The following is a 21,483-nucleotide window of genomic DNA, read 5'->3' on the forward strand; positions in this document are numbered from 1 at the left end:
AACTTGATGTGCAGTCCTGATGTTGTTATTCCTGTAGTTCCGCCATTCTCAGGAATGTCCTTCCTTAATGCAGCTCAAGGTTAACAGCTTGAAATCTGTCCCATGGTTGAATCAGATGAAAATATACAGCATTGGATACTTACAGTAATGATAGATCCCACGTTTGATTTTCATCTGGGGCCCCTCCAGCCCCCTTTCGGATAAACAGTATTGAGCTTCTGATGACCAGGTAGTTTTTGCATACTTACCATCCGTCCAGCCATCCTAATTGACAGCAGTCTTTTAACCATTTATCTTCATGCCACACCATTATATTTTTATCTGTCCTTCCATTCGTGTATATTCCATCTATGCATCCATCCTTTTCCCTGGTGGCTCATGCATCCATTTCATTTATACCATCACATGCTATTCATCCCTCCACAGACACCATCTAATGTGTCCCTTTCATTCCACCTCTGTGTCTTCCTTCCTTCCACTACCTCCCTGGCTTTATATATATATAAATAATACCATGTCAAGACTCTGTTCTCATCTTCTTCATTTATTCTCTTTCTGCTGTGTACTCTCTCCACCTATTTCTTTCTTTTGTTTGATATTTCTTCTCCACCAGACTAAGTGGTTCCTCCTGTTCTGGGTCGTGTCTTCCATATATCCACCTATACCTGGCTGTGTCTTGTTTCATTCTCTGTTCCCTGGGGCTGTCCATATTTCTTCCTCTCTGTGCTGTGCTGGGTCTCACTGTGTGTGTGTTCTGTCACTCTTTTCCTCCAGACTATTTTTGTGTCTCCTTGTGCGTCCGTGTGTTTCGGCTGGTCCTTTCAGTGCCATTTATTTCCTGTCCTTGTGTCCTCCATTCCTGGGGCATCTGTCCACTGTCTGTCGTGTGCTGTCTGTGTGTGGTCCTCCACTGCTGTGTGTGTCCTTGGTCGTCCATGTCCATGTCTACTGCCTCTCCTGTGGTGTCCGTTATCCTTGTTTCTTCCATTGTGCTGTCCATGTGGTCTCTGTGTCTGGTTGTGTGTGTCTACTCCATGTGTGTGTGGTTCTTCCTTGTGTGTGTCTCTCTCTCTCTCTCTCTGTGTCTCTGTCTCTCTCTCTCTGTGTCTCTGTCTCTCTCTCTCGTTGCCTCTCTGTCTCTCTCCTCTCTGCCTGTGCCTGCTGTCTGTCTGCTGTCTCTGTCTGTGTGTGTGTGTGTCTCTCAGTGCTGGGTTGTATGTGGGTTGTATGTGTGTGGTGATGTGTATATATATATGTGTATACATGTGTGTGTGTGTGTATATGTATGTATATGTATGTATGTATATATATATGTATGTATGTATATGGATGAATATGTATGTGTGTGTTGATGTGTGTCAAGATTACTGAAGCAAAGAGACTGTCTTGGGTTCTGTGCACCATGACGGCTGCTGTCGTTTTAGTTGCCTCCTAAGCAGTTTACACAGGGTCAGCCCGTGCCTACATTTCTCTGATTGGTCCGTGCAGGATCTACCATGTCACAAGATCATTATCACAGAGTCATGCAAAAAGGCTTCCTGTGAGTGGTGGTTCAAATGAGCTCAGTTGACCACCTAGATCCATTTGTTTTCCTTTAATAGCATGGGGAATACTGACCACAGACTCAATATAGGATGGGGTTGGGGAGACATTATCTAGGGAAGACTGTGCAAGGCATTTGTCAGAGATTATGAGAACCACTTGCATATCAATGTCCTAGAGTTGAGTGGTCCTCTACCCATTTACCAAGCATTCAGGACACACTCCCGATGTAGACTATTGTAATGAATTTAGACAAAGACAACATGTCAGTAGTGTGGTACATAAACAAGTAGGAACCAAATCCTACCCTTTGTCGAGTGGTCTGCAAAGAGTGTATGTCACTGTGAAAGCCTCACAACATTTTCTGACAGCAATGCATCTGGGGGAAATCAAACATGATAATGGACAAACTCAGCAAGGAGCCTTTCTGATGCCTAACAACTAGTCCCTAAAAGAAGTTGTGGGAGGAACCACAAATGGGGTCAGTCCTGTTGTTGCAACCTTTGCATACGTCCATGAACACAAATGCAAACAGCTACTTAAGCCTGATTTCCCCCTCAGGAAGTCACTGGGATCTTCATTACACAGTTGGCCCCAGGGTACTATGCCTTCCCTTCTTTCCCTTGATGCCAAAAGTTCTTTAGAAAATAACATGTTGAGAAGCATCTTGATTCTCTTTGCTCCATACTGACCTCTTGCAAATTTTGTTTCCCCTTTCTGTGGACCCATCTCAGAGGAGTTGTGGATCCTGGACCCAGTTCCAGACCTCCTGACTCATTTGTTGGGAAGTTCATCCATCAATCACAATAGTTAAAGTTGACAGCATTATGTTGCTCAGGTTCACAAGTAACCAGGCTTATGACCTCTCCCTGGCAGTAAGACATATTTTGATTTCTTCCCACAAGCCTTCTACCAGAAAGCTATACTCCAGCAAATGGAAAAAGATTTTCACACTAGACCCACTGGGAAACTTAACATGGATCCCTTTACAGGCTCCCCATCACTATAGTGCTATAATTTCTTGCTAAAACTTTTTAAAGAGGGGGTGGGGCAGCAGCAGCTACAATTACAGTCAAGCTAGCCGCTGTATTCATAACTCATGTTAGGGAAATGGGGTAAATATGTCACACAAACTCTGTAAGGCCTTTCAAAGAGACCTTCCCTGCTAAGACCTTCATTCAGGGAGCCTCAGCTCCATGGTATCTAAATTTTTCTGTCCACCTCAATTTTGCCTCCCTTTGAACCGCCGTCATCATGTGACACTTGGTTTTGTCAATGGAGACCACCTTTCTTGGTGGCCATCATCGGCCTGGGTAGCCTGTCTGGAGCAAAAAAAACACGGACAGACACACATGTCTACACATTAATAGAAACATCATGATGGGTCAGATCTTGCGAATTATGAGAATTCACAACAATGAAACACAGTAAATAGCAGCTCTGGATAATCTCAGAGAAGAATTTCTAGAAAGAGGATATTCTTGGAAGGAACTGGATAAATGTGTAGAAGAATCATTGAAAGAAAGGGGGGAACAGAGGCAGGCCTGTTTTGCACAGCAGGGGGATTCTGCATCTGACATGAGTAGATCAGGCAGTGGGAAGATCACATTCCCAGTTTCATTTTCTAGTGACATTAATGTGTTCTATGAGGTGTTTAGGAAGAACTGAAACCTCTTGACAGCAGTAGATGAGCTTAGAGAAGTGCTGGAGAACACTCCACTGTTCTCCTTTAAAAACAAAAAATGTCTTTAACAACAGTTACGTTATAAAACACTAACAATTCGGCCACCTTTTGCATCTTCCAGGCTAGGGATTTAAATGTGAAGAAATTGTGCAGCATGCAAATTCATACATTCTTGCACTACTTTTACACACACAATACAGTTGGACAGTAATTCATGCAAATTGCTATGCTGACTGTAGAACCAAGAATCTTGTGTATTTTAGTTTCTGCGTGAGATGTATGGTCTTCTGTATAGGGAAGACAAACAATGTTTAAGGACCGCATATTAGAACACAATAGCGACATCATTAATGGCACGGAGAACAGTGTATTGGCCAAGCATGTTGAGGCAGAAGGGAGAGACCATATTTTTCAAATTCTTTGTTCTAGAGGTCGTCAGAGAAGGGAAGAGAAGAGGTGATGTGAGAAATAGGACTGAAGCAGCTGAGCAGAGGTGGATAATTAAACTTAATGCAGATACACACCAGGTATAAACGAGGCAGTATCATTGAAACAATTCTTAAAAGCTCAGACATTAACACACATATGCCTAGCACTTTAAAATGTGTAGATAAATGTGAATACATTTTCTAAAAAAAAGTTCAATAAACAAGGTTGTAAATTAAGCATTAGATGTTTTTTTAGTAGCAAAGTGTAAGGGGCACTTTAAATGCCCTAATTCAATTATCAATTAATTGATTTTTAACTGTAAAAAGAATGTGCTTTAGTTGTTTGAAGTTGTCTGAGGAAGCAGAGACTGTGAAAGCGCTTATGTTTTGGTATTTTAAATAAAGCATTTGTATCCAGCTGTGGTAGACAAGGTTCCATTTACTTTTGTTATGGTGTTCTGCTTCTTTTTGAGCCTGTCCTTTATCCCAAACTCTTGCCGTTTGGTATTTTACCAGGTCTAATTAAGTATGCTTCTATGGTTGGAACGTGCACTATCTGTTCCAGGATTTTTGTGTTAAAGTCCAAGAGGAGTTGTGCCTATAAGTTTGAGGCAGTGTACGTTCCCCCACCAATAACAGTATGCTGCAGGCATTAGCTCACTCAGCCTTCGAACCAGCACATCAGTTGATTTGAAGTGCATCTCTTGTAAAACAATATTTCTGGTGACTTTTGCATCAGCCAGACTGAGTTCAGTGATGCAAGCACTTAATTGCAAACCTCCTTAACCATTTTTTTCACTGTTTTTTCATAGTTTCCCTGAGAACTAATGCATCCTTCCTCCCTTCTAAGGGGGCATCCAAGATGAATTTTTATCAGTCACTAGATCTTAGTCTTTTTCCCCAGATTCTGAAACAAAGGTGAATATATTTTACATACACTGGGCATTAATCAACGTTGCTTCTGTCTTTACAGGACCAAGCAGTTCAGAAAGTCTGATAACTTGTTTGTTGCTTCAGAGCCTAAATTAGGCAGAGCAGTTGCTAAAGTTACACTCTCCAGATTATCAGACTGCATTTACTTTTACAGTTAAAACGGATTGTCTCTACAATCAAAACCTAAGGCCCATTCCACAACGGCAATTGTCACTTCAGTAGCTTTTTCAAGTAGACTTCCTATGGATGACATTTGTAATGCAGTTGCTTGGTCAACAGTTCATACTTTTGTATCTTAAAACTTGATGTGCAGTCCTGATGTTGTTATTCCTGTAGTTCCACCATTCTCAGGAATGTCCTTCCTTGATACCGCTCAAGGTTAACAGCTTGGAAATCTGTCCCATGGTTGAATCAGATGAAAATATACAGCATTGGATACTTACAGTAATGATAGATCCACGTTTGATTTTCATCTGGGGCACACTCCCCTCTCCAGCCCCCTTTCAGATAAACAGTATTGAGCTTCTGATGACCAGGTAGTTTTTTTTTTGCATACCCTGTCCGTCAACCATCCTAATTGACAGTCTTTTAACCATTTATCTTCACAAGTATGTTATAATTTATCTTTAATTATTGTATATTCCAAGGGGAAACTTTATCTGCGGTATTAAGGTAGAGATGAGGCAATTGTGTATTAGAGGATTCAAAGCCCTGAAACCGGGAAGCTTCAGAGTCTGTGCCAAGGTTGAATCCAATTCAATCCGGCAACCCATGGTTGAATGGAAAGAAAGTCAGACAACATGGTTTTATTGCAAGTACGTAACTTTCATTTAGTCCTCCTCATGCGGACATAGATCTAGTGGTGGAATACCTTTCAAGATAGTTTCACCAGGGCCATTCTTATTCGAGTACTAAGGTACATGCTTCATCTATCTCTGTATGTCTTACTTGATGTCCTTCCATATCACTGTTGCAGTGTTTCTTACATTAAGGCTGTGCCTTTCTTAAGGGCTCTGCTGGGCATTTCACCTCCCAGCTAGCCTCCTGAGCTTTTGTACTCTCCCTAATAATGTATGGAATATTGCAAAAGTGATAAGGAAGGACATAGTTATGTAAAATCTTACTATAACAGTAGTTTGTTCTCTTCACTGTAACAGTATTTGCTCTCTCCCTCTTCCGCCTGTTTCTTTCTTTTTGTGGATGCACATGTTCTTCTCCTTGGACTGGTGGTTCTCCTGGGGCTTTTCTGTTCTGAGGATGGTATGTCCATATGTCACCTTTATGCCCAACACTGTGCACGGAGAGCATTTGTGTGACTTGCGACATTCCTACAATTCCTAAAAGGGGGATATACTATTTAAGGCTCCCCTGGAGAAACCCTGTCCATAACTGGGATTTAAGATGTATATTAGAAAAACTTAATTTACTTTTTGAGACAGCAGCTTCTTTTCTCATAAAGATGCTCATTTGGAAGACCCACCCTACTGATAGCAGTAACTTGAGGCAGATGGGTCTCAGAGTTTAAAGCCTTGATGTGCAAAGAACCTTTATTGTGTTCTACAGGCCATGGTAAACTTAAGAACTAATCACTCTTTTTTTTTTTTTTTTTTTTGCCAATAGTATCCGAACTCTTTGAATCGAGCTATTTACTTGCTGGTGTATTCTAATTCACAAAATAAAGCCGAGCAAATTCCTTGGACGTGAACTACCAGATCAGGTGTTGCCTAGACAGAGCAAGTTCCCAAATAGTGCAGAGCAGTTAACTGCTTTTGCAGAAGGGAAAGAATGCAGACTTTTCTCCAACCAGATTGGCTTTCAGTGTATAGCCACCTACATTTGTTTTTTGCCGTCCCTGTCATGGTAAACCAGTGCCAGCATGTCAGAGCCCACGCCAGACACAGTGCAGCCACCACTGCCTTCCTTAAAGATGTTCCTACATGGACTATCCTGGAAGCTTACACATGGGCATCTGTCCACAACCTTATTAAATGTAATCATTTAGCCAATGCCTCCAGAGCTACTGCTGTCCCACAGAACCTGCTTTCTCAGGCAGCCATCTGACAGCCAGCCCCCCCCCCCCCAGTTGAAGCTTTGGGAGTCCTCCCAAGAATCACTACTGCAACATTGACCAATGAAGCACATAATACAGATGTCATACTTAACTGTGTAATTGTAGATGTTCGAATAGATCAATATCACAGTATAGACTCCCACTCTCCTACCCGTCCATCTGCTGCCCTCTCCCCCATATCGGGGGGGGGGTTCAGGCTGGTAGTTATCCGTTATCATCCCCAACTTCTGCCACCACTTGTTTTAGACTCTTCCATTATCCCTGACGAAAACTGACATATGGAAGGTTCAAGCTGTCCTTGGGAATTAGACTGATGTTTACTGCTTAGAAAGATCTGAAGGTGGTGCCAACAGACACCCCTCTCTTATACCTTAATGCCTGGGCATTGGCCTTTAGACATGTGTTGGCTAGGAATGATGGAATGACTGTGGAAATCAGGCTGGTTGTGGGTTTGTATTGGCAGGAATTAGTAATCAGTACTACAGCATTGATCTACTCCAACATTTACAATTATGGTAAGTGGGATACAACTGTACTTTTTCCTTTACAATAGTCAATACTTCAGTTATGGTTAATTTAGATTTTTATTTTTATTTTAGCCAGTAGTGTTAAACTTAAAAATGTCTTGTGTATGGAATTTCATATATATATATATATATATATTTATATATATATATATATATATATATAGATTATATATATAGATTTATATATATATATATAGATTTATATATATATATATAGATTTATATATATATATATATATATAGATTTATATATATTATATATATGTATAGATTTATATATATATATATATTTAACTATAAATATATATATATATGTATATATATATATATATTTTATATATATATATATATATATATATATATATATATATATATATATATATATATATATATATATATATATATATATATAGATTTATATATATATATATATATATATATATATATGTGTGTGTGTGTATAGATATATATATAGATTTATATATATATATAGATTTATATTTATATATATATATAGATTTATATATATATATATATATTTATATATATATATATAGATTTATATATATGTATAGATTTATATATATATATATATATATATATACATATATATGTGTGTGTGTATATATATATATATATATATATATATATATATATATATATATGTATGTATATATATATATATATATATATATATATATATATATATATATATATATAGATATATGTATGTATATATATGTGTGTGTGTATATCCAAAAGAAAAGTACAAGCAAAGACACTCTTGCAGGTTCTGTGCACCATGACAGCTGCTGTCATTTTAGTACCTCTAGCTTGTTTACACACGAGTCCTTCAATGCCTACATTTCTCCCAGTGGTCCATGCAAGATCTACCATGTCACACAAGATCATTATCACAGAGTCATGCAAAAAAAACCCCTGTAGTGGTGGTTTCAAATGACTCAGTTGACCACTGGACGTCCATTTGTTTTTCCACAACCAGCAGAGACACTGACCACAGACTCTTCTCGGATAGGGTTGGGGAGACATTATCTGGGGAAGACTGTGCAAGGCATTTGTCAGGAACATGAGAACCACTTGCATATCAATGTCCTAGAGTTGAGAGTGGTCCTCTACCCATTGCAAGCATTCCAGGACACACTCCCGATATGAACTATTGTAATTTAGACAGACAACATGTCAGTAGTGTGGTACATAAACAAGTAGGAACCAAATCCTACCCTTTGTCGAGTGGTGCAAAGAGTATGGCAATCTGCTGTCGCCTCTCAACATTTTCTGACAGCAATGCACATCCTGGGGAAATCAAACATGATAATGGACAAACTCAGCAGAGCCTTTCTGATGCCTAACAACTGGTCCCTAAAACAAGTTGTGGAAGAGTTTTCCACAAATGGGGTCAGTCCTGTTGCAACCTTTTCGCCACGTCCATGAACACCAAATGCAGCAGCTACTTCGCCCTGATTTCCCCCTCAGGGAAGTCACTGAGGGATGCGCTCGTACACAGTTGGCCCCCAGGAGTACTTTATGCCTTCCCTTCTTTTCCCTTGATGCCAAAAGTTCTTCAGAAAGCCAACATGTTGAGAAGCATCTTGATTCTCTTTGCTCCATACTGGCCTCTTGCAAATTTTGTTCCCCTTTCTGTGGACCCATCTCAGAGAGGAGTTGTGGATCCTGGACCCAGTTCCAGACCTCCTGACTCATTTGTTGGGGAAGTTCATCCATCAATCCTGACGTTAAAGTTGACAGCGTGGCTGCTCCAGTTCCACAAGTAACCAGGCTCCATGACCTCTCCCTGGCAGTAAGACATATTTTGATTTCTTCCCACAAGCCTTCTACCAGAAAGCTATACTCCAGCAAATGGAAAAGATTTTCACACTGGGCCACTGAGAGCAACATGGATCCCTTTATGGCTCCCATCACTATAGTGCTATAATTTCTTGCTAAACTTTTTAAAGAGGGGGGTGGGGCAGCAGCAGCTACAATTACAGTCCAGCTGGCCGCTGTATTCAACTTTCATATTGGGGAAATGGGGGTAAATATGTCACACAAACTCTGTAAGGCCTTTCTAAAAGAGACCTTCCTGCTAAGACCTTCATTCAGGGAGCCTCCAGCTCCATGGTATCTAAATTTTTTTTCTGTCCACCTCAATTTTGCCTCCCTTTGAACCTGCATCATCATGTGACATGAAGTTTTTGTCATGGAAGACCCTTTTCTTGGTGGCCATCACCTCCTCCTGTTGATTATCGGAACTCCATGCTCAATCTAGATGCCCTCCTTACGTAGTTTTTCCTAGACAGAGATTCCTTGCTTACTAATCCTTCCTTTTTACCTAAGGTGTGCTCTGAAACCAATCTAAATCAATATTGAATTACCTGCGTTCTTCCCAAACTATGGCAACAAGGCAGAATATAGACTACACCAGTTAGATGTGCATATTCAGTTGCACTTCTACATGCATAGAACTAAAGATTTCAGAAAGTTGGACCAATTTTTCATGTCCTCTTTGGAAAAAAAGAAAAGATTACCAGTATCAAGTGACACTGTCGAAATGGCTCACAGATTGTCTGTTTTGAGCTCTATATGTGAAGGAAATACAAAGTGAAGTGCCATTCCACTAGAGCTATCGCAACTTCCTATTTGTGCAGCAGCCACATGGGTAAGACCTCATACTTTTATCACTCATTACAAAGTAAGATGTGGTCTGCCGGAACAGGGCTTCCTTTGGGTCCACTTCTGAAGAGTTTATTCCCTTGAGCCACCAAAGAAAGAAGGTGCTAGGGACGCTGTGCCAACCAGCATAGAATGAAGGCTGGATAGGACAGCATAACATTAAGAAGTTATGTATTCAGTATAACTTTCCAGGTTTGTTGTCCATCTCGCCTTCATTCTTGCATCCCACCCTCCTTTGCTCCTGGAGGATCTGGCGGATAAATTCTATTTTTAATTGGATTATGGAGTCTGATTCCTTTCTGGGTCTTCTCACAAGTTGGTTCTCTGTTATACTTTCTCTTGCAAACAAGATCTGGGTTGTATTCCCAGAGCATCATGGGATAGGGCATAGCCTCGAGCCAGTGGAAGCTCTCAAGCTTTTGAATTAGGCCGAGTCAGAACCGATGCTAGATTCCGAACCTAACCAGCATAGAATGAAGGCGAGATGGACAACAAACATGGAACATTATGGTTAGTACCTAGCTTATTTCCTTAGTTATACAATCTTGCTTGCACCGGACATACTGTGTAAGGAATTTTTAAACCTGTCAAGTTGTATTATTCCTAAGAAGAACATGTTCCCAGTTCTCTCTGTCTTTCCTGTCTTACCTCCAGCATTTGCAATCTACCTGTGGAGAAATCTCTGGCTGCTTAGGGTATCAAATTATCTATGAAAATACTTCCGAATGCATACGTTTTCCTTTTTATTCATTGAAAGTTAGTGTATCCTGTGTAGGTTGACTTTTTCTTGTGTTAGCTTTTTTTTTTCTTTTTAACAGCTAGTGTATTTTATTTTATTTGACTTTATTGGCCTGAATTTGTCCTTTAAACGACTTGAAACAAAGCAAGTCATGGGCATTCAGAATCACCCGCCATATAGCCAAAACACCTAATGGGTCATTTCCATAATTTGCATATATCCCATGTGCCTCTAATGCAAGAGGTTTGAGGAATCGCACAGTGGAAATTCTAACTTGGTTAGAATTTTCTTTTCGTTTTACCGTATTTTACTTCAAGGATAATTTTTTTTTCCTCCTCTTGGCTCATGTTTGTGTCTGTTTTTTCTTTACAAAAAATGTTACTTATGTTTTGTTCCTTAGAAAACACGACCACCACCACTCAGGACTTAAGCGATGACTTTTCTTGTTTTAATTGCTCTAACATGGTCACTTTAAAATATTGAATTGATAAACGTAGTAATGAGGTTGCAGCTTCTTTTACCTCATTTGAGCCTTGCATTCACTCCATCTCTTCACTGTAAAGGTGTGATGCTCTGTGAGTGACCGGACAATCCAAGATCGAGTAGTAGTTCAGCTGTTGGAAGGGCTAATTTTGGTAGCAATAGCTTTTGAGTGGCTGATACCAACCCCACTTATCCTGGGAAAAGGGACTTGGTCAGACTCACTCCAGTCCTGACTCCTACTGGAGAAAGAAATGCGTGTTACATAATGTATGTGCTGACATGTGAGTTGGGTTCTGCCAAGCCATACTTTTGGGATTGCTTTCATGGGGCATATATGGGAATGTGCTTGTCAATCAGATGAGGCATTTTATGTCCCTGCCTCTGCAAGAGTGCATGGCAGCTGTCAGGTAGAAGAGTTGGGGTTTGAAAACACTGCTAGGTAGAAGAGTTAGGGTTTTAAAAAGCCCCTTACTGGCTGCCTGAATGACAAATGTCTGTGATCAGCACTTAGTGTACAGAGATCGATTTGTGTTGAAACAAGTAGGCTTATGGTTGGCAGGCGTCTGGTGATAAAAAGGCTGTTCAAAATCTTCATCTAAATTTATGAATATTAACCGCCAGGTACAAGCCTTATTGGTGATTGATACAATTTCCTGTAGGATAGACTGGAACACTCTTAAAGGAGTTATGGTGTTTGTCTCCTTTCTTGGCTTAGAAGATAACTGATGTGTTGCTTAACAGAGAAGTGTTTGCTGTTGTGGCACCCTCCTTGTTGGAGTGGAATATATCATAGAAATTGTAGCAAAGTTCAAGACATCTTAGTCTTGCAACCATTCTACCTTGTATGCCATACCCATCCTTAGAGACCTAAACTCCCCTCCCAAGGATGACTAAGCCGGTGATGCATGGGATGAATTTTTAATACACATTCAATCATCCAGGTCCCATTTGAATTAAGGTAGTGTGTTACACTGCATTATCTGCAGGGATAGTTCATTCAAGAGGTTGAAGAAGCACTGAGTAATGAACTTGTCTCTGCATGCCATTTTATTAATCTGCTTATAATTCAGATAGTGTATTCTGGTATTTGTTGGACTGTTTGACTTTTATATTTACAAGAGATCCAGAACCACTGGGATTCTAATGGCACAGAAGACAAGACACAGATTTCTTCTGAGGAGTCTATATGACCCTGAGTACTGGTATGTTGCTTCTAGATGTCCTTCAAGGATACATCTGCAGTCATCACTTATGGGTTGTCCTGCCTCAGGCAGCCCTTCCGTCGGCCGGATTCCAAAGTCTGGGTCCGGCGTCGGCTGAAGTCGCCCTCTCCCCGACGTCAGAGCGCCTGGGGTATAAAAGCATCAGCCGACGCCATCTTCCCCAGTCTTTCTTGCCGTGTGGTCCCCGAAGCAGAAGCAGTTCGCAAGTGCCGGTCGGCCAGCTCCTGTAATTCAGCTACCGAAGACTTCAAAAGCTAAGTACCCCGTTGGGGACTCTTTCTTGCCTCAGCCGATGTCAGATAAAGTTAATAATTGCTTAACTTGTGGGAAACAAATACCTCATAAGGATTTCCACTCTTACTGCCTCCCCTGCCTAGGCCCAGACCACGACGTCTCGGCCTGTTCAGCCTGTGCTTCCTTCAACCGACGCACTCTTAGACGTCGGGCGGAGTTTGCTGAGGAATTTTTTGGGGCTAGTTTTTCATACAATATGCTGTCGGCGACTCCGACTTCACATTTAACAAAGAAACGGAAGGACAAGGACCGACACACGCGGGCCGCGGTTTCGGCTGAAACCACGGCCAGGCCTACCGCGAGTGTCTCTGTCTCGGCTGAAACCGAGTCATTGGTACTTCTGACCCCCGAAACCGCTCAACCGACAACCTCGGCCCCGGAGGCCCCTCCTGAGTCGGTTATTGAATTTCCTTCAGAAACTGGTGTCTTGGAAACTTCCGACACTATTCCTCTAGACAAAACTACACCAGCACGTGGTGCAGCTAGGCCTCCTGCATCCATGTCCATAAAGGCTTTCACTAGGGCTAAAGCTGCTAAACATACTAAAGCTATGCCTCCCAGGGTTATTCCTCAGGGACCCTCTACCAGTTCACAGATTCTAACTTTAGCAGAGGACCTTATCTCCTTAATTAGGGGCTCTCAACCCCATCCGGACAGGGGCTCTCAACCCCCTCTAGACAAAAGGCCCACGGTTGAGCCCTCTGATCCCCACTCCTCAGAGGAGGCCTCTGATGGCTCTGCTCTCTCGGACTGCCAGGAGGAGGCTTTTTCGGCCTACGAGGATTCTGATGCAGAGGAATCAATCCCTTTGGCCTCCCCTCCTGAAGAACTATCCTTCGGGGAGACCCTTCACACTGAGAGAGCATTTCAAATGGCAGGGTCAGGAATTCTCTGATTCCAGGAAAAGATTAAGAACTTTTCTGCATTTACCTCAGCATAGACCTTTGGCTATTCCTCCTGTTTTGACTGTCATTGATGACGTGTACTCTGAGTCTAGCATAACCCCTGACACTCTTCCTCCGGCCCCTGCCAAACCCGATAGGTACTACAGGGTCCTGGACTCGCATCTTTTTCTTTACAAGGCCCACTCTGCTGATCCAGAAACTATTTCCCAGGGCCCTAAAGGGTTTGCAGCTTCCACTACTAAGAATCCACTCCCCTCTGAAAGGGAGTCCAGGGCTTTAGAGAGATGGGGTAAAAAAGTTTATACTTCTGCTACTCTTTCTATGAGGGCATTAAATTGTCAATTCCATATGATACAGTACCAAGAGTATTTGTTAGATGAATTGCATAAGAAACTGTTTTCACCTGAACCCCTAGATCGCAAATCACTTCAGGATCTGGTACATAACTCCCAGAGGTTAGCAACCATTTCTTACAGTGTGGTTATGCATTGGAAGCTTCATGTAGGTCAGCTATGACAGGTGCAGTCATACGTAGGCATGCTTGGCTGAAGGAACAATCTCTGCCAGACCATGTTAAAGCTAAGCTTCTGGATGCTCCACTGGAAAAGCAAAAGTTATTTGGCTCCACTGCTCAGGAGGTCTTAAAGAAATTTGAGGAAAAGGCAAAATCTGTACAAACAGTCAAAGATTTTCTACAAGTCCAACCACCAAGATTCAGCAGAAATTGGCCTACCAAGAATTGGTCCTTTCCGGACACAGAAAGATTTCAGAGAGGCAAGAACAGGCGTGCCAGAGGTAGAGGGCAAGCTAGAGGCTCCTACTGCGGACGTCCATGGCAGCTTCCCAACCAGATAGGTAGTGCAGGACCTACAACTGCTGCACAAGGACAGACTCAATGACTTTGCTTTGACTCCGCCAACCAGGGCTCAGTTAGAAGCACCTTTGGGCGGAAAGCTTTCCTTATTCTCAGAAAATTGGCACAGTATTACAAGAGACAAATGGACACTGCAAATAATAGACAAAGGATACAGGTTCCATTTTCACACATTGCCAAAAAGAAAAGGCATGCCAGACCTGCCACCAAATCAAAGGGCAGAGGCTTTGAAACAAATCTCCAACTTAATGCAAATGAAAGCTATAGAAAAGGTTCCTCTTTCAGAACAAGGCCAAGGATTTTGCTCCAGACTATTCCTTGTTCCAAGAAAAGAAAATCAGTGGAGGCCTATTCTCGACTTGTCCGCACTGAATACTTATCTCATTGTGCCAAAATTCAAAATGCTGACTCTACAGCAACTCCTTCCCATGCTGGGCAAGGGGTCTTGGCTGGTGACTCTAGACCTCAAGGAGAGGCATACCTGCATGTCCCTATCAGACAAAGTTGCAGAAGACACCTCAGATTTCTTGCAGGTTCAGAGCATTTTCAATTCTCAGCATTGCCCTTTGGCTTATCTACTGCGCCCAGAGTATTCACGAAATGCCTGGCATCAGTAATTGCACACTGCAGACTTCAGGGGATTCAAATATACCCATATCTGGACGACTGCCTTATACAAGCGGACAGCCAACAAACTTTGGTAAAGGACTTGAATTATGCCATCCGCCTACTGCAGGCCTTGGGATATACAGTCAACATTCACAAATCAAGACTGGTTCCATCCCAAAGAATAACTTTTCTGTGTGCGGATCTAGACACAACCACCCAAATGGCTTTTCTCATAAAAGAAAAACAAAGACAACTACCGGATTACTTCAAGAATCTGACAAGACAAACTCAGCTGACTGCAAGGAAAATCCTGCAGGCCCTGGGTTACATGGCATCTTGCATTCTTCTGATTCCACAAGCAAGGCTGCATATGAGGAAACTACAATGGCACCTAAGGAGTTTATGGACTCAGCACAGTCACAGCTTAGAAACTTTGATCCCACTCATTCCATGCCTCCAAAAGGAATATCTGTGGTGGGCTCAAGCAAGCCAGTCAAACAGGGGTCTGCCCTTCAGCAAACCAATAGCCAGCCAAACCATTACAACGGACGCTTCAGACCACGGTTGGGGAGCACACATGGAGGGCAGATGTATTCAAGGACTATGGTCACAAAAGGAGCTACGCATGCACATAAACCAAAAGGAAATGCTGGCAGTGATGCATGCAATCGAGGCCTTCAAACTCTTTCTGCATCAAGGCCACCTGCTAATAAGGACAGACAACACCACAGTTATGTGGTACATAAACAAGCAAGGAGGCACCCATTCCTACCCTCTTTGCAGACTGGCAGTGAATCTATGGCAACTTTCCTTGAAACTCAATATAGAGCTGCAATCCCAGTTTGTGCCAGGAAAAGACAATATACTGGCGGACAGCTTAAGCAGAAATATCATGGATGCACATGAATGGATGCTGCACCCAGACATCTTCCTACAGATAACACAATCATGGGGAAGGCCAGACATAGATCTTTTTGCCTCCCCCCCCAGAATCATCAACTGAAGAAATTCTGCTCAAGGACATACCACCCAGAATCATGGTAAGTGGACGCCCTATCTTTCAGCTGGAGAACTCTAACAGTGTATGCATTTCCACCTCTTCCATTAATGACCAAGGTCTTACTGAAGATCAGGACAGAGCAGCCAAAAGTGATTCTGATAGCTCCAGACTGGCCAAGACAGCGCTGGTACCCACTGTTAAAGAGCATGTCATGCACAAAACCATGGCCTCTTCCTCAATGGCCACTTCTCCTGACACAGCACAATTACAAAACTCTGCATTCCAACCTGAAAACCTTGCAACTAACAGCCTGGAAAATACCTTGACTCCTCCTCAGGATAAGCTATCCAAGAGAGTGAAGGATATCATCATGGAAGCTCGCAGGCCTTCCACAAGAAAGGCATATTCAGCAAAATGGAAAAGATTTCACACTTGGAGCACCACAAAGGGCCTAGATGCAACAGTGATGAACATGGCACATATCCTGGAATACTTGGCAGAAATGCTCCATAATGGCTTGTCTTACTCTTCCAATAAAATTCATGCTTCAGCAATTTCAGCAGAGTACAATACTGACCCACCTGTCTTTTCTCATCCTCTCCTAAGACAGTTTCTAAGAGGAATTAAAAACATCAATCCTCCAAGGAAACCTCCAGTGCCTACTTGGGACCTTAACTTCGTGTTGGAAAAACTAACTCTGCCTCCCTTTGAACCAGCAGCATCTGCAGAACTACACCTGTCTTGGAAGACCGCCTTCCTTCTGGCCATAACCTCAGCAAGAAGAGTATCTGAGTTACAGGCCCTCATGGCAGTACAGCCATTTCTTATTTTTCATCAGGACAGAGTCTCATTGAGAACCAATCCTTAATTTATGCCAAAGGTGGTATCCAGGGTCTCATTAAACCAAGCTATTGACCTGCCTACCTTCTTTCCAAATCCACAAAACAAAGGGGAGAAACTAATGCACACCCTGGACATACACAGACAGTTGCGCTACTACTTGGACAGAACTAAAAGCTACAGAAAAACTGACCAGCTGTTTGTGGCATATGCTGCTGGTGCACAAGGAAAAGTAATTTCCAAACAGACAATTTCAAAATGGATAGGGAATTGCGTACGTTTTTGTTATTCCTTTCATGGAAAAACTGTGCCAGCTAACATTAGACCTCATTCCACCAGAGCCACAGCCACCTCCACAGCCTTCTTAAGAGGGGTGGCTACCAAGGACATTTTAGAAGCTGCTACATGGAGCTCCATGCATACATTTTCCAAGCATTACAATTTACCTTTATATTCCAGATCCAGAGCAGGCTTTGCTACGGCAGTCCTGCAGGGCATTTTAGCTACACCATCCTCCACCCCCAGATTGGCTATGGTATTCTACCCATATGTGATGACTGCAGATGCATCCTTGAAGGACATAGTACAGTTTTGTACCTACCATAAATGTTGATGTCTGATAGGTATGCATCTGCAGTCAGGTTTACCCTCCCTCCTTCCTCTCTTGGGTATTTATTGGGTACTTTCCCCTGTCATAGCTAGTTGGGGTTATCTATTATGGTGTATTTGTTTTTATATATATATATATATATATATATATATATATATATATATATTTCTGTGCATGTTTGGAATTTATTGCATTTCTCCAAATTTAGCCTTCCTTTGAGGGCACTTGGCATCTGGGGCAAGAAACACTGAGGAAGATGGCGTCGGCTGACGCTTTTATACCCCAGGCGCTCTGACGTCGGGGAGAGGGTGACTTCAGTCGACGCTGTCCCAGACTTTGGAATCTGGCCGACCGAAGGGCTGCCTGAGGCAGGACAACCCATATATGATGACTGCAGATGCATACCTATCGGACATCTACATTTATGGTAGGTACAAAACTGTACTTTTTCCTTAGTAGATTTTTAAGCCAATTATCTTAATTGAGAACTTAAGGGGTCTTTGTTATGTTTAGTATGTGTAGTGAGGTACATCCCAAAATTGGTGTAGTCTGTACTGAGTGTAACAGGACAATGACCTCTTTAGATCTGGATGCTATTCGTTCGGCAGTTAGCTGCATTAAGCAGGATTTCCAATCCATTATTGTTACATGGTGATCCAAAAGAAGGGGAATCATCTCATCTTCAAGTGGTGTATTAACTGTACCGTATGTTTTGAGAGTCGGGTTTTCTACCAGATGTGACCTAATGCATTTTTTAGCATTGAATGTAAGCCCATTTTCACTAGGTGTGTAAGTTCTTGCTGCAGAGTTTGGACATAGGAGGACTCTGCAATGACGCTCAGTTTGCAGTCATTTGCAGATTTACTTGGCCAAGGGTTTTGCTTGTTGGTCTAAAGATTGGAAAAGTAAATACCAAATGAAAGAGGTCCCAGCACTATACCCTATGACTTGTCTCTGGTTACTTTGCATACACTGATGCAACACCAGCCTTTTATATGTGGGTTCTGCATTTTAGCCAATTGACTAGTCATCTTGCCACATAGGAGTTTTAAGTTTATTACCTGTGTAGCATGCAAGATGGTGTCAAATACCTTGACTAGACCAAGGTATGCTGCATTGGACAGCAGTACTGCTGCCACAACTTATTACTCTTTTCAAATGAGTTAATAACATGCTTGAATGTGGTATTGAAACATAGGAGTGCCCACATGTCCTTTGGCCTGGTCAGTGGTTTTGACATGCGTCCTTATCTTGGCCTTGTGCTCTGCAGTTTTCATACTGCTGCAGTGTCCTGCTCTCTTTTGTACCATTGCATTTTATGCAACATTTTGTATCTGCTTAAAGTGGCATTGTTTTGCGCTGAAGTTGTATCTGTGTGCACATTGTATCAAACAACTGTAAATGTAGTACCCTTTTTCCCCCTTCTTCTGAGAAACTTAATGTTGGTGCTTTAACAGTGTTGCATCAAATCAGCCTGCTTTTATTATGTTTAAACTGCATGGTAGTTTAGTTAATGAAATGCAGCTGGTGTCTGTCTATCCATTATCAGTTGCATGTTTGCTACCCTGGCTTTTTTCAGTTTTTACTGGTTGTTTGCAGTTGCCACACTACTAATCATGTCTCCTTGTCATGCTCTTTAAACATTGCCTATTACAGAGTTATACCTTTAACCTGCAAAGCTTAATATACATGTAGACTTCATTCCGCTAGACGTTTTGCATGTGATTCTTGATTTAAGTGTCTGCCTGGATGAAAGCAATGTTTGTTTCATGAATGTGGAGGATTTAAACATTCATTAGAGTAATTTAAGTGTTGTAGTGAAGACTCTTTAGTTTCTAGGAAGGTAGAGCAGTTCATTGAATGTTTCATGTTATTGTCTTTAAACATAAGACCACACATTTTTTTTTTCCTTTTGCGGAGGAATATGAGTGACAAGCGTTTGAGCTAGCTCTAGAGTGCTTTTCATTGGTACATAGTATGAGCAGACTGATGTGCAGTTGCAATGTTCTCTTAAATGCCAGTGGTCGAGCTCTGGAGATTGGTTTGTGTTGGAGTGTTGTAGCTGCAGTTTGGCATGCTCTGAGTGGTTGTGGTTGGTATCCCTGTTGGCCTCTTTGGAATGACCTTGAAATTTAGCTGAGGGAGAACCAGATGTTTTGTGGATACAGATCACTTCCTTGCATCTGCATTACCAGCAGCACTGTGTGCAGCCCTGTCCTATGTGGCGATTGCACAAAGCTTTTTTAATGATAAATTAGTGTTGGTGAAACAAGCAAATAGAAGATGCTTCACAACGGAAACATTAAAGGGCAAAACTACAGGTTGAGTGTTTTGCTTTAGCTTCTTTAGTTGCTTTATTTGAAGGGTTTTGTGTTTCTTGAATCTTAATTAAATGTAGTGATCTTTCTGACTTCTTTTTTTTCCATTTCTTTCCCAGGACGCTGGACTTTCTGAATCTTTGGAAGTTGATCCTACCAGTGGGGTGCTGTTTGATGAGATTGAGAAGAATGATTTTTCTGTGAGTTTCTACAGGAGGATGTGCCTGCTTCTTGCAGGTCAAAGTGAATTATACTTCTTTATAAGTTTGTCAGTGTTTAACATGTACTTGCTTGTCTGTTTGCAGGTGTGTCAGTGCTGATTTTTAAGTACCCTGTAGTTATTTGCCAGGAGGAAGAGTAAGGGACAATTTTATTTCATTTTTTGGGTGGGAAGGACTGGATTACATTCTGAAATACAAATATGATGGACTGAATGTTACAACGGATAGCTGTGTGCAACATCCATGTCAGATATTAAAAGTCACTTAAGCCCTTAAGTGTGAAGTCAGCTGATCATATTGCAATTTTGTTTTAAAATACTGCTAACCATTTTCAGTATTTTAACTAGACTGTAATTGTGCCGAATGGATGTGTTCTGGTTCATGGTTTATGATTATGCACAAGCATTTTTTCTAATAGTTTACTCATGCAATTAGAAAAGTAGTGCTTACTTTTTATATTCATTGTTAGAAAAGTAGAGCAACTGCCACCTTCTCATAGCCTATACCCATAAGCAGTACAACAGTGTTGCACGTAATGGACGTAATGGATAGTTGCAGGAGAAATGCCAGAGCCCAAGACTATGCCCTCAAGCAGTGACTTGGCTATTGAAACCAATGGATTTGAGCAACTTGAATGATAAAGCTCATATGTAGTCAAAACAAGCTATGCACTTTCAGACGTGCTAGAGGAGAGAAACTCTCAAAGTTAAGCAAAGCTTTAAATTTGCTATATAGAGTATTGGAACCTGGAGCTCAGCCTAGAAAACTTGAATTACCAGTGAATGTATTTTACAACCAAAAAGTTGTCCTGCCGGCAAGAAATTAAATTACATCAGTTTTGAGAAACAACTGTAAATGTATCAAATCAGGATGCAGACTACAAACTTTATAGTTCTGGTGGTAAATAGTTTAAGAAGAATTTTTTTAGGGAAACAATGACACTGCAAATGTGCAACTCTTAGCACAGAACAGGTTACCATTTTTGGTCTGTCAGCAAAATATGAAAAATTATTGTTTATGCACTCACTGAACTTTCTCTTGTTGACGCGGAAGTTATTTTTATGAAGATTTGCAAGCTGTACTCAATCATGTCATGAAAAAAAAAAGACTTGGTTATATTAGATGGAGATTCTGTTGCTTAGACTAGTACCAGGTATGAATTCTGTGAAACCATCTTTTGTTTTCTGTGAAACGTTCCTTGGTTCATTTGGTTATGTAGTATATACGATAATGGACTTTTTCTTTTTCACCTATATCAAACTAAATTACTTCAGCAATACCTGGGTGTCCAGTAACAAGGACAAGAACATGCAGAATCTTTTTCTGATTATCCAGGCATTACAACACCTCATCGTTGGATGTTAATGTTTTTGCCAGTCCATTAACTTGGATCATTCTCTTCTTTGAGCCAAATTCCAGCTACTTCTCAAAAGACCATTTATAAAGTCTGCAATGTAAATATTTGGATATATCAGCACTATCAGGGAAAAA

General features: G+C 41.4%; 1 protein-coding gene across 1 annotated transcript in view; it reads left to right on the forward strand.

Moving 5' to 3' along the window:
• Positions 1-21,483, forward strand: part of MED12 (mediator complex subunit 12) — a 4,088,267-nt gene that overhangs the window by 1,395,255 nt on the left and 2,671,529 nt on the right. The window contains exon 14 of the mRNA XM_044054827.1: positions 19,891-19,971. Within this exon, the coding sequence (XP_043910762.1) occupies positions 19,891-19,971 (81 nt within the window). The remainder of the gene's footprint in view (positions 1-19,890; positions 19,972-21,483) is intronic.

This window comes from Protopterus annectens, chromosome 13.part0, assembly GCF_019279795.1.
Source record: "Protopterus annectens isolate FY-2018-M chromosome 13.part0, PAN1.0, whole genome shotgun sequence".
In the NCBI taxonomy this organism is placed as follows: Eukaryota; Metazoa; Chordata; order Ceratodontiformes; family Protopteridae; genus Protopterus; species Protopterus annectens.